Genomic DNA, 16,057 nt, shown 5'->3' with positions numbered 1-16,057 from the left:
GATGCTCAACATACCCTGCTATCTATGTCTATTTAAGGCACTGCTTTACTTACTAATTGAACTTATGAGGATGAATAAAGAGACGTTATTATTTACAGGAGCAGTGCGCATGGGCCCTTGGCAACATAGCGGGTGACAGTGAGCAGTGCAGAGATCTACTTATAATCCAAGGAGCCATCCTCCCCCTTATTGCTCTTCTTAAGGTTGGTGTTAAATATCAGAAAGTTTAAAAAGTTGTGGAGTTGTGCACCCATTTGAACTTTATTATTTATTTTGAGTAATACAAATTATTCAAGCTAGAAATTTAGTTTGGTTGCTGGTCTCCTTTGTCAGCTGTAATATTATGTAAAACTGTAGCTGTAGTATTATGTAGCTGTAGTATTATGTAGCTGTAGTATTATGTATTTGAATGTCAGGGTGCTCTATTTGAATGTCAGGGTGCTCTATTTGAATGTCAGGGTGCTCTATTTGAATGTCAGGACGCACTATGTTTCAACTCTTCCTCTATAACAGTGGCGGTCAAATGGAGGTGGCGTTCAAATAGAGGCTGGCGTTGTATTTTTAAAATAGTTCAGAATTTTGGAAAGATGGATTTAACCTTTTTATGGGCGAAGCAAATTTCGCCTATGTTTTGCACTCTCCTTCGGGCGGAGCAACATTAACCCTTTCAGATACAAGAAGTCTGCTAACTTGCCTCGAGCTCGTAGTAGATCTCTAAATAAATATGCATTGAGAAGCCAAGAAATATCTCTACCAGTCGATATTTATTGCTTGCGATGATATTGTAACCTGTGCCCTGCGTTGATTTGTTGGTGCTCTCAATTTGTTTACTTCATTCTGAACTTGAAGGCATAATTTTATTTTATAACTACGTTTAACAATGTTGCGTAAAAGCTCATTGCACTCATCGATAGGTTTTCTACAGTTTGCAGCCAAAATTGGCTGTTAATGTGCAATTAAAAAGGAATTATGAGTGTCAATCCATCGTAATCTTTATATAACTGCAATTATGCTATCAAATAATCTTAATCTATATTTCATTGGTTGTTTGTTGTTCATCTGCCCAGTTATAGCGATAGTTTTAGCAACGAAAATTTTTTATCATTCCTATCGCTGTTACCATATACTGCACATCCTTTTTGCGATTGCACAGGCCAAAATGTGCACTTTTTGTTATTAATGAATATTACCTTTTGCGTTTGTTATTTTTAAAAAGCTAATTTTACCATAACCTGTGTTTTAAATTTGTAATTCTCCAATGAGTCATTTTAATTTCAAATGTGCTGTTACACTCATATTTTCTGTTTCGGTAAATCTATAAAAGCTAAATGATTTTCACGTGGACAGTTGTATTATCTGGAGTAGGAATTGCTTCTACATTCTTTCTCCGTTCAGTCAAACAAAGTATCAGACAAAGAAAGTCCGATATTTCATTTTAAAGTTAGTACCAGTGTCGAGAGGTGCCAGTATCATCCATCAAAACTTTGAATACAACAAGCTTCTGCTGCTACAGTACCCTTTTTTATGCACACACTTTCATGAACTCATTGTTTATTTGTTCTCCTAGTTTATTACAACTGCACAAAAACACTTTTTCATGATAGGAAGTTTAAAAGTTAGAATAATAAATGTTGTATGTTAAATGAAAGAAAGTATTGTGCACAAAGACTTTTTATTACCTGGGCAATGCCGAGCATTCACCTAGTATGCTATAAACCTGCAAGGATATAATTGATAAACTAATAATTTATCAAATGCTACAAATATACGTTCTGGAACAAGTAAAATAAACTGACTTTGATTCGAACAGAAACACGAAAGAATTAATTGTTATTGATGTACCCAAGTCATTATCAGTACGATTTTACGGACAATTTTTTACTGATCACTTGCTATTATGGGTTCGTTAAGATAAAAGAATTTCAAAGTGGCAGTCAAATAGAGGTGACGTTCAATTAAAGTGTGGCGCTCTATTTTACAATCTTTTTATACTGGTGGTGAAATACAGGTGGCGGTCAATTAAAGGGAGGCGTTAAATTGGAGATTTTACGGTACATTTCAAGATATTGGAAGAAATATTGTTCGATAGTTACTAGTCTACACAGTCCATGGCTCACTTGATTTTAGGTGGTTATTTGAATGAATCTTCCGGTAACAGAATAATGACAAATTGGAGCAGAATTTTCTGCTTTTCCAAGTTCAACTGCTAAAATTTAGTAAAACCTTTACAAAATTTTTGAATTTGTTGGTTGCAACTTTTTAAGTATAACGAACTTAGTAAGCAACCATTTTTTTCTCAAGGAAAGTTGCAGCATAAGAAGATGAATACACAGTACTATTATAGTAGATTTTCTTCCTTGTTATGAGTAACCAGTTTCTGCTGGGTGTAGTCCATTTAAAATGGCGTCTAAACAAGGAATGACCAAGTAATATTAGTGACTATCTACTATAACAAGTGCTAAAAGATGTGTGACACACTGTACGCAGTGTGTCAAATTTTATATCTGTGTATATCAAAAAAATTTAGTCTTTTTCACCCAAAAGGATAAAGAGTCTTAAATTTAAATTAATAAAATATACAAAGACACGCAGTAACTAGTGCCATAACTAGGGCTAGCATATTTCAAATAAAAACTAAAAATGATGTTCGAAACATTCTAAAAAAAACTCACAAAAATTTGAATAAACGAAGATACATTAATGCAATTTTGTCATGGCTGATGCAAACGCAACCTATTATGCATGTAAAAATTTAAGGCTGCTTACAGGTAGCATAGGCTTGTATAGGCTGCCTTTGTTTTCTACTCGAGTGCTTTAGTTTTGAATAAGAATTGGTGTCTCCTCACAACTCATATACATGTATCAGTTGCTGAAATAGCCTGAAGACTACAATAAATGTTCCTTTGATTATGCCATATGCCTGCATTTATTACACCTAAAGTTTGAGTCTATGTTTTAATATTCGCTAGTTGCATATACGAAAAACATGAAGAGCCGCAACGATTCCCTAAGACACAATAATTACTGTTGCTATGTACTATTACTGTTGCTACGTACTATTACTGTTGCTACGTACTATTACTGTTGCTACGTACTATTACTGCTGCTACGTACTATTACTGTACTATTACTAGTAATAGTACTGTAATAGTACGTAGCAGCAGTAATAGTAATAGTACTATTACTATATTACTAGTAATAGTACTATTACTAGTAATAGTACTATTACTAGTACTATTACTGCAAAAACAACAGTTTGTCAAGACAGGCTACCTATTACTGCTCCAGGTTGTTACTGTAATGTTTCTCAAGTGCAAGAAATGTGTCATAAATAACTGACTTACTTCACCAAATCAAATAGGATAAATTCAGAATGAATAATAATATTATGAAGTGCAAGAAACAGCATGACAATCACTACTGTCAGATTTGTAGTCGCATTTTAATGTAGAAATCTAGAAACAATACTAATTTCTGTCAGGATTGGCTAGTAGCTAGTTTGATATGGTAGTAGAATTATCAATGTGCCTGGAAACAAGCCAGACAGTTGTTTCACTTGTAAGCAACCAATGATAATACATTTGTTCATTTCCTGCGCAGTTTATTCGTGCATGTAATTTTAGCATCTCTAATTTTTGTGTTGTCTGCGTGCCAAGGTAGGCTGACTTCAGTCTAATTATTGTGTTGTCTGCGTGCCAAGGTAGGCTGACTTCAGGCTGCATGATTTTTCTAGTCGACAGACACAGGTTGTATTCAAAATGCAGCATTTGCTTTGTCTAACTTGGCACGGGGAGACAACTCAAAGAGGACTCGACTCTTGCAAGCGGGAATTCTTGAGCCTTTGCTGTTGCTGCTAAAGGAAGGTTTTGAGGAGAGTGTACTGACAGAGGTCTCTTGGGTTCTCTGTTACCTGAGTGCCAGGTGCGGTAGTTATGCTTCCCTCTTAATTGTTTCCTGAGAACAAAGGCTTCATTTTTTACATTTACCATATATATAATACGATATATATCGCTATAAAAGCAATGATTTACTAGTTTTTATCTGTTGGTGTGACACTCAAGAATTTTTACGTAAACATAATTTCTTGTCATTCAGTAGTAGTAGTCCTTACTATATGTAAAGCATGAGAGTTTGTTTTACCCAGCATTAAGAGTTGTGTCTGCAACATTAACTCTTCAAACGTAATTTTAAAATAATAAAATATAAGTATTATCTCGCTCAATAGTTTGCTGCTTTGAGCATAGCGTATTCTAAAGACACGTCTAGACAGATCTTGCCAATCATTTGGTCATGTTAGTTGTATGCTGTATGAAATAGTGCTTTATTGTGTGTTGTTGTAAGGTGTTATATCTATTGTATGATGTTATATCTATTGTATGTTATATCTATTGTGTGATGTTATATCTATTGTATGATGTTATATCTATTGTATGGTGTTATATCTATTGTACGATGTTATATCTATTGTATCGTGTTATATCTATTGTATGGTGTTATATCTATTGTATGATGTTATATCTATTGTATGATGTTATATCTATTGTGTGATGTTATATCTATTGTATGGTGTTATATCTATTGTATCGTGTTATATCTATTGTGTGATGTTATATCTATTGTGTGATATTATATCTATTGTGTGATGTTATATCTATTGTGATGGTATATCTATTGTGTGATGTTATACCTATTGTATCGTGTTATATCTATTGTATGGTGTTATATCTATTGTATGATGTTATATCTATTGTATGGTGTTATATCTATTGTATGCTTACGTGTAGCTCAGAGAATGAGACTAAGATGTGTGAAAGCGGAGCTGTGAGCAAGATGGTGGAGCAGTTGATCATTCACTCTGAAGACCAGGATCTGAACAACAATGTGGTAGGTCTCTGTAGTACTTAATTTTCCTTCACTAGTTGGTGATCTTAACCCCAACACAAACGATGGATTTAGTGTTTCACTAGGCATTGAGAGGTAGCACTGCAGTTGGAATTTACACTCATAGCACTGGAGGTAGCACTCATATAGAAAGTACCGATCTAGTCTCATTCTGATAGTTGAAGTTCATTTAAAGAGAAATGAGAAAAATTGTTATAAGTCATTTATAATAATACGTTTGTAGCGATGACAACTTCTCTATAATGGTTTACGTGATTTTATCTTGTATTTTATCTTGATTGTATCCTGTATGTTTTTGTCTCCAAAACTGGGTTGTTGTTCTCACCTCAAAATCATTGCTGTAATACGAAATATGATGATTATATTAGTGTAAATAGTTTTAATTTTAAAATACTAATACTAAAATACATCAAGTTATTCCTCTTCATTGACAAGGTCAGGGACAAGGAACTGATCAAGTTTGCATTGTGTTTCAATTACTTCTATTGTCACCAAGTTAGTAGGCTCATTTTTATGGTTGCAACGATGGCTGATATTTGCTTGCAGTTGGCTACTCCTGTCCTCCGGTTTCTGGGCAATGTCTTCAGTGGACCTGATGAGTTGAGTGAGAAGGCGTGTACCGAGTGCCCTACCATGATCTCCACCGTCACCAAGTTTCTAAACAGCAACCATCGACACATCATCAAAGAGACTCTCTGGTTACTCAGCAACCTCTCAGGTGATTACATTACTGTCAGGTCATTGCATTACTGTCAGGTGATTGCATTACTGTCAGGTGATTGCATTACTGTCAGGTGATTGCATTACTGTCAGGTGATTGCATTACTGTCAGGTGATTGCATTACTGTCAGGTGATTGCATTACTGTCAGGTGATTGCATTACTGTCAGCTTTAGACTCCGGATATATTATCACTAGCTCAATTTGACGCAACTAAGGCAAGTTTCGCGCTCCGTCAGCTCGCTGTTTGAACATTCCATAAATGCGATTTATTGGATGGATGTTTATCGATAACTCGCTAAACACAGTTTTCTATTATTGAGAGAATAGTCTGCTTTGCTGAATGATGAAACTTGCTGTTCTTTAGTCAATTTGTAATATTTAGGAGCCCTTTCAATGCTGTCTTCACAAATATATTTCTTAGTGCATACACAGTTACAAGTGCATACGCAGTTACAAGTGCATACACAGTTACAAGATACACAGTGGTTTCATGACACAGTTAATCTGCAAATTTGTGTCATCTGATAGATGGAAACTGCGAAATTGTTACTCGCAAATTTTTACCGATTGTTTCAGTTTTGCGAAAGATGGAAATGGCACTTGCTAATGATGCGCAAGAAAGTGCCACGCAAGCTATTTCGTTTTAAACATCCTCTACCCGCAATCGTTCTTATTTTTGTTTGCTTAGTTTCGAATGTGCCTCGACAAAGCCCCGCGTTAATCCGCAGCATACAAAGCAGCAAATGTTCATTGAAACACTTGTTGCCTGGTAACTCAACGTGCACACAACTCCCAATCCACATCATTTGTGTCATGAAAGCGTAGTGATATCGTCAGTTAAAATCTTCAACCTCTGAATCACTATTATGTGTACAACTACCAACTACAAAATGGTTTGTATTGCTAGTTGAGATTATATGTATATAACAGTTTTCTTTAGTAGATACTCTTAGAATTTGCTGGAGTTGCTTACTCTCTAGCTGTGTACGCGTTACTACATGTACATACCTGATATTTAGTGCGTATACTGTTGCTCCACCAATTGCAAATCTCTCTACAGCTGCTTTCCCTATTCCAGAGCAACCACCTGTTACAAGCACCACATAATATTTAAATCGTCTCTTCTATATTTAGCTTTACCAATGACGTATTCTAAAAGTTTTTGGTATTCTTTTAAATTGTTTTGAAGCTCAGTCAAAAAAGTTGTCAAACATTATTGTTAACGCGTCGACTTTTGCTAACTTTGTAAAGGGTTAGCAAGTAAATTGGTCATTTGTCTTTAAATGATAAGTAAAACGAAAGCACATGTCTTTTTAGGAGGATCAAATGTTTAGGTTTGGTTTTAGTTATGGTGATTGAAGCGAGAAAAAGTTTATTAAATATATCATTGTATATCATGGATCTTAGTAAATATAATAGAATTTAGTTTCCTGGGCAACTATTGTAATCACTTTGTAAAGAATTTACTTTGAAAGTTTATCAATATAAATGTTGGCCAGCTTTCTTTTTGGACTAAAAATTTTGTCAAACAGATGCAAGGGCTTGCGGCAGATTTAAGATTTCCTTCAGCATAAAATATGCTATTTATAATCTTATGGCTACTACTTCAGAGATGAGTATAGACTGGGTTCTACTTGTTGATGTCATGAGTTTTCTATCCATCTTGTGGCTGAACTAAAAGTATGAATTGGATTTTCAGCCTGATTCCCATATTTTGCAGCCTAAAGTATATGCGCGCTAAGTAATGGCTGTTCATAGAAAAACCGACAGGTGCTTTACGGTTCTCCGCAATCTGTTGATGAGAATCCTAGAGCATTTCTAATCACACAACATCGCACAAAAGTCTATTGTCACAAGACTTTTATACATTGATGAAGGATACTTTACGTATTATAAATTTATCATTCACCCCTATGCTTCTGTATCTCCAGTGCGGTGGAGACAGTTTTACCATGAGTTTGTGCATGATGAGCTGTTTATTGCAGTTGATGTAAAAGCCTGTGAAGAAATAGTCAACTCGGGTGTCATAACCAAACTCGTCTCACTCCTTGCCTCTTCATTTGAAATAAAGCTTGAGGCTGCCTACTGTCTGTGCCATATCGCAACCCACGGGAGGAAAGAATGGGCAGAAGCCATGATGGAGGAGGGTGCAGTAAAAGCATTTGTTTCTCTTCTTAAGTCACATGATGGGGAGGTGATCCAGGTTGCCCTCACCTACTTTGAGGCAATGTTCAGGGTGCTGGTATGTAGAATTTATATAGAACTAAAATCAAATACATTCTTCTGCGTTTATCATAACTAGTTTTGGTTGTAAGATTTTATGCTATAATAGTACCCTTACAATTGCGTGCGCCATGAGAGATGCTAACGTGTAATAAGTATAAGCATAATTATTACAAAGGTGGCTTAGTGGTGCGGTGGTTAGCATGCATGTCTGCAAAATGGGATATCCAAGTTTGATTCTTGTGCGCCGCAATTTTTTCCTCTTTTTAATGCTCTTAGCGTGGCTTCAGACAGACGAAAGGCCGAACACAGCTTTTATTATAGTGAAGATTCAGAAGAGTCTATGCTATATATTTTGCTATATATTTATATACATGTAAATATATATACAGTCAAACATGGATAACTCGCCCTCGGATAGCTCGAACACATGGTTAACTCGAACGGTTTCTTTGGTCCGTTCCCACGTAATTATAAATTGCTTTAGATAACTCGACCTCAACTTTGTTAACTCGAACAGTTTTTTGCCCAGCGGCTACCGAAACGGTTGTTATCGCTTTAGAAAATCACTTTATTCTTAGTCATAGAGGTAATTCTCAACTTTTCGTAATTCATAGGCGTCGTTATTACCACCATCGGCAAAATATTTTTGTCAACGAATTTTCTAAAGGGTTGGTAAAATTTGATTTTTCCCAAACATCCGCTTAGCGATGGGCCCTTCGCAGGCACAGTAAAGTGAGTTAATCTTTGCATAAACTTTAAGAGAAATCGGCAAAATTGATCGTGGTTAATAGGCTCAAAAGAAAAGGATGTCTTTTCTTCTGAGCATTTCAACAACGATCAAGTTTTGCCAATTTTAATCTAAAAAACGTCCTGGCAATAACATCACCTCAAACAACAAACCAATCTCAAGTGATAGAAAAATCTCTATACTTTGTGATAAAAAAGTTTTAAATTTTACATTAGAAACATTTAATTTGAAACAAGCCATTTATGCTTTTAATTTATATTATAGATTGTATATGTACATGTATCTACTAATAAATAAATAAATACATGGACTTGTGACGGTGCTCTGATAACTTGAACGCTCTGATAACTCGAACACTTTCGTTCGGTCCCGTGAAGTTCGAGTTATCCATGTTTCACTGTATATATAGTATATAAATGTAACATATATGTAACATACAGTAAACATGGATAACTCGCCCTCGGATATATCGAACACATGGTTAACTCGAATGGATTTGCTTGGTCCGTTCCCACGCAATGATAAATGGCTTTATATAACTCGACCTCGGCACCGTTAACTCGAACAGTTTTTTGCCGATTTCACAAACGTGGTTTCCGTTCAATTTATTTCGAAGGAGTTTCCACTAGTCGCGGAGCTGAGACTATTCTGCTTTCTTAACGAAAGCGCTTTTTATACGCGTATAGTGTACATATAATTTCCCCCGTACCGTATAATGGAACCGAAAAAGAAATCGCATAAAAATGATTAATAGGGTCGCTAAGACGTTCGCTTAGTTACGGCCAAGCTATAAACGTTAGAAGGTATTAGCGATAAAAATTTAATAAAGATAGACACAGCATGCAAAATACATGTAACAGTGATTATATGCGGATACATAAAGATAAAATGTCACAAATAGGCTCGTGGCTTGGCGTCCGCTACAACAGACATCCGCTTTACGATGGCATCACGCAAGCAAAGAAAAGCGTGGAAACCTTCTGACAATCTTAAAGTACTCGAGGAAATTGAAGCAGGACAAAAGCTATCAGCATTATCAAAAAGAGAAAATTTTCCAAAAAGTAGTGTCAACATGGATTAAACAAAAAGAAAGAATAAGATCGTTATGTGACCAAAATTCATCAAGGCTAAGAGATCGTTCAACGTCGCACGATGATTTGGATGGTGTATTATTGACTTGGTTTAGACAAGTGCGTAGTGAAGGCATACCCGTTCGATGGGCCAATTTTGTTAGAAAAGGCTAACAAGTTTTTAAGGACTATAATAACTGTTTAAAATCTATTTCTACAATAAGTCACACTGTTGATCTTTGTCAAAAAAATACCTTGTCACAGACTACACTCGATAAGTTTTTTAAATGAAACAACTGATCAGATGTAAAGCATGCTTTTCTGCATTGGTCATAAATGTTTACTTATGTCCAGTTTTAAAAATTCTCAGAAAGAATAGATATTTTTCTATTGGGCTGAGATTTGTTTGCAGTTTTAGGTGATGTGACTGACAAGACGTTTTAAGATTAAAATTGGCAAAATTGATCTCGAGTAAAACACTCAGAAGAAAAAATGTCTTCTGAGCGTTTTAACCGCGATTAGGTTTTGCCAATTTTAATCTGAAAAAGTTCTGGCAGTCACATCACCTTAAACAACACACAAATGTCAAGTGTATAAAAAATATCTATACTTTCTGATAAATACTTTAAAACGCTACATCAGATGCCCTTTAACTTACAACAAACAACCTATACTTTAGTTTTATATATACATGTAGTTTGTATATGTATCTACTGATAAATACATTCACTTGTGACTGTGCTCTGATAACTTGAACGCTCTGATAACTCAAACACTTTCGCTCGGTCCCGTGAAGTTCGAGTTATCCATGTTTCACTGTATATATAGTATATAAATGTAACATATATGTAAATATATGTTATATACATATTTTATGTATATTCAGGAGAAAACCAGCTCCGCTCTGGAATTCTAACTACTGTCTTCTTCCACCTCTGAGCCTCATTGGTTTATTGTCTATCCAACCAGTTACTGTAGTTTGGAGATAATATTGAACGAGTGTTTCAAATGCTCCAAGTCACTTTATAATGTTTCAACTAATATATTATTGTTGGCGGTATTAATATATTTTATACCATGGTAAGTTATTTAGTGGAAGATTATGGTACATCGCTGGTTAGGTTGCAAAGGTTGGATATAAATACTTTTTATCAAAGCACTTACAAATACCACTTTCACTGTAATCGTTTCATGACAACAAATTATTAGTTTGTGTGAGCGTTTTGCATTGTACATATAATAACACGTTAGCCCATCCCCACATCACTTTGTAGGGCTGCACCAAGCAGTTCGAGGAGGCAGGAGGCCTGGCCTGCATTGAACCTCTCGAGTACCACAAGGATGAAGGCATAAAAGCTGTCACCAATGATTTACTTGAGAAATATTTTTACAAAGAGAATGCAGGAGACGTGGATGCCGGGAAGGAAGCTGATGCAGCAAAGGAATCTGATGTAGCAACTGGAGAGTGAACCCCAGCGGTTGCTCTATGAATATAACTCGAATCAGTCACTTTATTTGTATATTCTTCCTAATCTATGTAAAGAGTCTCTGTAATACTTTTGTTTTACATAAGCATTGTTATAAGGTTTTCTGTTGTTAAGCTACAAGGTCAAGGGTACTCGTTTGTATATATTTACTTCAATGAAACCATATTCTATATCAATAAAACGTGTTATTTATAATCCCTTAATTTCAGGAATTAACCGAAATAGTACATTCATAGTAGCTAATACTCGGTTCCTGCGAATGACGAATTTTCTCCTCGCTGCTCCGGTCCAATAGCTAGATAACCGCCGCATACTGGTATATCGCTACCAGTTATGTAAGATGCATCTCGGCTCGCAAGAAATACGATGACTGCAGCCACTTCCTCCACTTCAGCGAGTCGACCATTAATGAAAAACCTTTGCCATGTCTCTTCACTTTTCTCTCGATCATAATTAGCTGCTTTGGCTACCTGTAGAACAATTGCATATCTAGCTAAAGGTGCAGCGCATCTTTGCTCATGCAAATGTGCACTACATACTTTATCAGGTATCAGAACTTGTTTCTCTTAAAACGATAAGCTGTCTTTCAGGAATTTGTATAGCATTAGAATTACAAAGCCTTGACGCGTTGCTGGAGTGCTGTTGCCATTTGAGGTAGGTTGGAACACAGGCTTTCATTGGTATAGCAATCTCGTGATAGTTTAACAAGAGTGAGTTATTCTGCGTATTGAATATCGTAGTTCTTAACCAGACTTTTATGGTCGTGGAACCAACGATATGTTGGTTAAATACATAGATAATTACTATGTCTATTTTAAATTGACTTTTGGCAAACATACCTCTGGTGACCAGGCCCAACTAGGGGAGACGCAATTAACTCGGATGCCATTCTCTCGGAGATCGAGTGCCATGCATTTAGTCATAGAACAGATGCCACCTTTGGTCGCTGAGTAAGTCCATCTCATAGGCTGAGCTCGTAGGCCTGAGATGCTGCTCATGTTGACGATGCTGCAGTCAGCTCCTGCAATGATCGCTCAGAAGGCTAATGATATTGCTAGTACCTTGCTAATACAAGCTTAAATAAGTTTGGTAATGGTTGTGAGGTTAAAACAACTATTATTCAACATCGTATCCAAAGCTGGAATGTCTATTATGTCTAGCTGGAGTCTTAGCATCACCACTAGTCTATATATATAAATCGTAGCGTTTGTCTTTTTGTTTTTATCCCTGTGTCCAGTTATAGCGACTAAAATCTAGCAATGAAAAACTGCATGGTAGAGGATTTGATCTCGGAACCTTCCACTCACAAGCTAACAAGCTACCCCATTAAGCTACACAGTATACAATGGATTTATTGGGCAGATAGTCATTATCTGGGTTAAAATATGCATAGCAATGCCGTCTAAAGCAATGCCACTAAAACTTACTCTCATGGCTTTCATTAGTCCATGCAGAAATAAATATACTAGCTTATTCAAATTAGTGACGGGCAACTACATTACCTGCCTATGTTTATTCGCTGTTTTTATTACCTGTGCAACGCCGGGCATTCATGTAGTCTATATATATAAATCTCAGTGTTTGTTGTTTGTACGTTGAGCTGTCCAGTTTTAGCGATTAAGTTTTCAGGAATGAAAAATCTTAAAAACTGAACACAGACTATATAACTATTTCCTGTCACAGTGTTATCACACAAAGTATCTTACTCACCATTCTTCATATAAGGCACAACTGCCTGGGTCATATTGGAGTAGCCAATAACATTAACATCAAAGCTTTTAATCCAGTCGTCTCTGGTAGCTGTGATGCCTGTCAGACAGCAAGTTTATCAGACAACTTCTGAATCCGTGATAATATACACTGTACATATCTAATTATTTAAGACACTTGATTCAAACAAGCGATTTTAAACTACAATGAATAATTATTACTAGTTAGCGTCGACAAGATTGATGTCTGGGCACGAGATAATTCAGGAAAATGTTTTGCCACCAGATCCAACTTCCAAATAAACTCTGTTTCATAGTTTTGCTTTGCTTTTTTGTACTTCCAGTTTATATGAAGAATTATGGATTTTCTGTCGATATGTGTGGCATATGTTTTCAGTATAATTACAAGGTTTCAAGTTGATTGAACTATCAGTTCTTGTCACCAAAGTACTTCTAAAGACCAAGAGATAGAAATGGGCTGCCATCAGAACATTAGTTTCTAATGACATACTGACTGAAATTCTTAATAGTGAAGTTCAAAAACAGACAAACCTAGAAAGCTTCTCCTCATCATCAATAGCTTTGTACTGAAACTATTTGTTTATTTACTCACACAAAATATACACACTATTAGACTCGGTGTACATCAACCATCGGTTCTTCAGCTACCTCTAAAACTTATTATTTTTGAAAAAGCGTGCAAAAAACTATTTGCTAGATTTGATTTCTGATTTTTTCATTCTCACAACCTGAAGCTTCTAAATGATTTTCAGTTCAAAAGGAATTGTACAGGAGTTATGCTACCCTGAGTGCTTTCACAGTCGATGGAAAGCTGTTAATACAGTCAAAGATCAGGGGACTTGCCTTGTGCTTGACACGACTAGCTTCAAAGTGTTACCCGACATCAATGTATAATTTCATCTGCCCCTGTGCTAGTAGTTCAAAGTTTGCAATGGGTCACTCCACAAGAGTAAACTGGTGAAAAGGTTTCTCAATTACAGCAGAAGAATATATCTCATAATTGATTAGGGTTGACATTTAATTCTTCCTACATGTGGTAGATCATTTAGTTTGTGTAATGAAACCTCAAGTTGTTCAGCCGTTGTCTAATTCTAAAGTTTATATATAGGAAATATTGGCATTACAGTTTGGTGAAAAAATACTTTAAAAACCACAACTCCATAAAGTGTAGCTTTCAATTACTTTCTTATATATTCTTAGCTCTTATTAGTCATATAGTAAGAGAAAAAGGCACTGCTTGAGCTAAGTTCATTGTGCTAAATAACGGTTTGATTTCAGCTACCTTTAGAACCAAAGTAAGCCGCGTTGTTGACCAAAGTATGAATGATATTGTGCCTGCTGGCAATGTCTGCCGCTACTTCTTTGCATTTTTCTCCGTCCGTAACATCTAGTTGAATGCATTTTACTCGCTTCCCAAAAGCTTTCATAAAGTCTTCTTCTGCTTGCACTCTGCAAGACAAACAAAAAACTGAATTAGTTAATCTAGAAAAAGGTGTTGAAGAGATGTTAGTAATTGAATCATTTAGCTGGCTAGCTTTGTCATGATGGGATATTTGATTAATAGTTATTGTCGCTATAGTGCTTTAATATTTATATGTTGGAAATATTAAGCATCGTATGCTGAAATATACCTTGACTGTTGCTTCTATGACTACATTGAGATGTGTTTGTATGTTTGCTGTCTAGCTTTTTCATTGTTATCTTTCAGGTATACAGGTTCCTTGGACACTCTTAAATCCTGTAACCTATCTGATAAAAAATGTTGCCTATTAACACTAAATCCCGGCTAGGCTACCGTAATAGAAGTAAGGGTGATAAAAAATTTTCAAAAAAATATAAGCTATTATAATTTACTTTGTTTTGCGATAATACATAGTGAAACATCTGTGTAGGTAGACTTACAATTGTGTATTTACTAGCTTTCATTGAGGTTTGTATTTAATCACATCAGCTGTGAAGATTTTGGCTTCTAAAATCGTTCAACTGAATCTGTACTAGGCGAAGAGTTGTTATTAAAGTAAAAAATAAACACCAAACTTCTTTTAGGTAGGCCTATATTGTTTTTTTAGGTCTAACTCAATTTTTATTTTGTTGGTAAAAGTATAGAAGCTAAGTTAATGTAAAACTGTTCCTATCACTTCAAAATTAGGTAGCCGGTTTAGTAGCTTTCCAAACATACTCAAGAGTCATATCATAATGAAATAATTCTTTTTAATTGTGGAACATGATATTAAATTGTTCAAAGACCAGCATTCAGTGTAGCCATATCATGAAAGTTATTTATAAAATAATAGTTATAAAATACAATTATGTGATTGACTTGTAATATTTGTTGATAATAATAGTTAATTGGCGTAATGATTGCATTAATCAGCTTACGTATTGATTATGTAGTATCAAACTGTTAGTTAAAATGAACAATAGTTAAATACTAAAGTAATGCATGAGAGATTCATTTCACTATTGCATTTTTATTTCGATATTTGTAATATGATTTGTGACTAGTTGAAAAATAATTCTGCCTTTTACTGACAACAGTTGTTTGATGAATTCGCATGACGATGTTATTCTATACATGCCTTAGAAGCCACAATATTCAAATCATGTCTTTTTAGCTCTGCTTGAATGTTCATTAGTTTTTCATTTTATTCGTAGATAGTTTGTACGATTCGCATACAAAAACATGTTCAAGTGTTGAGTTTATAAACTTGGAGAGCTAATTTCTTTACCATTCAAGTGTTCGTTTCGTATCATCTATGAGCAAAATAAACTGGATTAATTAACTACTAGAGCATTTGTAAATAATCATTGTTAGCTGGAACAAGTAGCTAATATTACAGTTGCCCAGTCACAATGTGATATTGTAATGCTAGTTGAGATTGTTTTATTGATGAGGTTGACTTAGAATTTGCTGGAGTTATTTACTCTTAAACAGTGAATGAGTTGATACATGTACATACCTGATATCTAATGCATATACTGTTGCTCCATCACTTGCAAATCTCTCCACAGCTGCTTTCCCTATTCCAGAGCAACCACCCGTTACTAGCACCACATAATCTTTAAATCTGCCTTTTGTCTCTTCCACATTTAACTTAGGAAATCTTCGACCGGTGTTCCAATCCATTGACATGGTGTTGACAAACCGGTTTAGCCGGAGAAGTAGATGTTA

General features: G+C 35.4%; 2 protein-coding genes across 3 annotated transcripts in view; one reads left to right on the top strand and one right to left on the bottom strand.

Annotated features, from left to right (window-relative positions):
- LOC137391990 (uncharacterized) overlaps positions 1-11,350 on the top strand; it is a 36,982-nt gene extending 25,632 nt beyond the window's left edge. The window contains exons 5-10 of one of the 2 annotated variants that reach the window (XM_068078569.1): positions 99-203; positions 3,734-3,823; positions 4,792-4,884; positions 5,449-5,620; positions 7,610-7,866; positions 10,943-11,350. In XM_068078569.1, coding sequence (XP_067934670.1) covers positions 99-203; positions 3,734-3,823; positions 4,792-4,884; positions 5,449-5,620; positions 7,610-7,866; positions 10,943-11,137 — 912 coding nt within the window. In that variant the 3' untranslated portion in view covers positions 11,138-11,350. Of the gene's footprint in view, positions 1-98; positions 204-3,733; positions 3,922-4,784; positions 4,885-5,448; positions 5,621-7,609; positions 7,867-10,942 lie in introns of both variants that reach the window. The other variant, XM_068078568.1, reaches the window with a different exon arrangement.
- A 44-nt stretch (positions 11,351-11,394) lies between these two features.
- LOC137391992 (3-oxoacyl-[acyl-carrier-protein] reductase FabG-like) lies at positions 11,395-16,031 on the bottom strand. Its single transcript, XM_068078570.1, has 5 exons — positions 15,846-16,031; positions 14,168-14,334; positions 12,866-12,964; positions 11,995-12,176; positions 11,395-11,625 (listed from the first exon to the last, which is right to left on the bottom strand). The coding sequence occupies exons 1-5, from the start codon at positions 16,016-16,018 to the stop codon at positions 11,395-11,397; spliced, it is 852 nt and encodes a 283-aa protein (XP_067934671.1). The 5' UTR covers positions 16,019-16,031.
- Positions 16,032-16,057: the final 26 nt, after the last annotated feature.

Source organism: Watersipora subatra, chromosome 3, assembly GCF_963576615.1.
Source record: "Watersipora subatra chromosome 3, tzWatSuba1.1, whole genome shotgun sequence".
Lineage (NCBI taxonomy): Eukaryota > Metazoa > Bryozoa > Gymnolaemata > Cheilostomatida > Watersiporidae > Watersipora > Watersipora subatra.
This window is presented reverse-complemented; position numbering and strand designations above follow the sequence as displayed.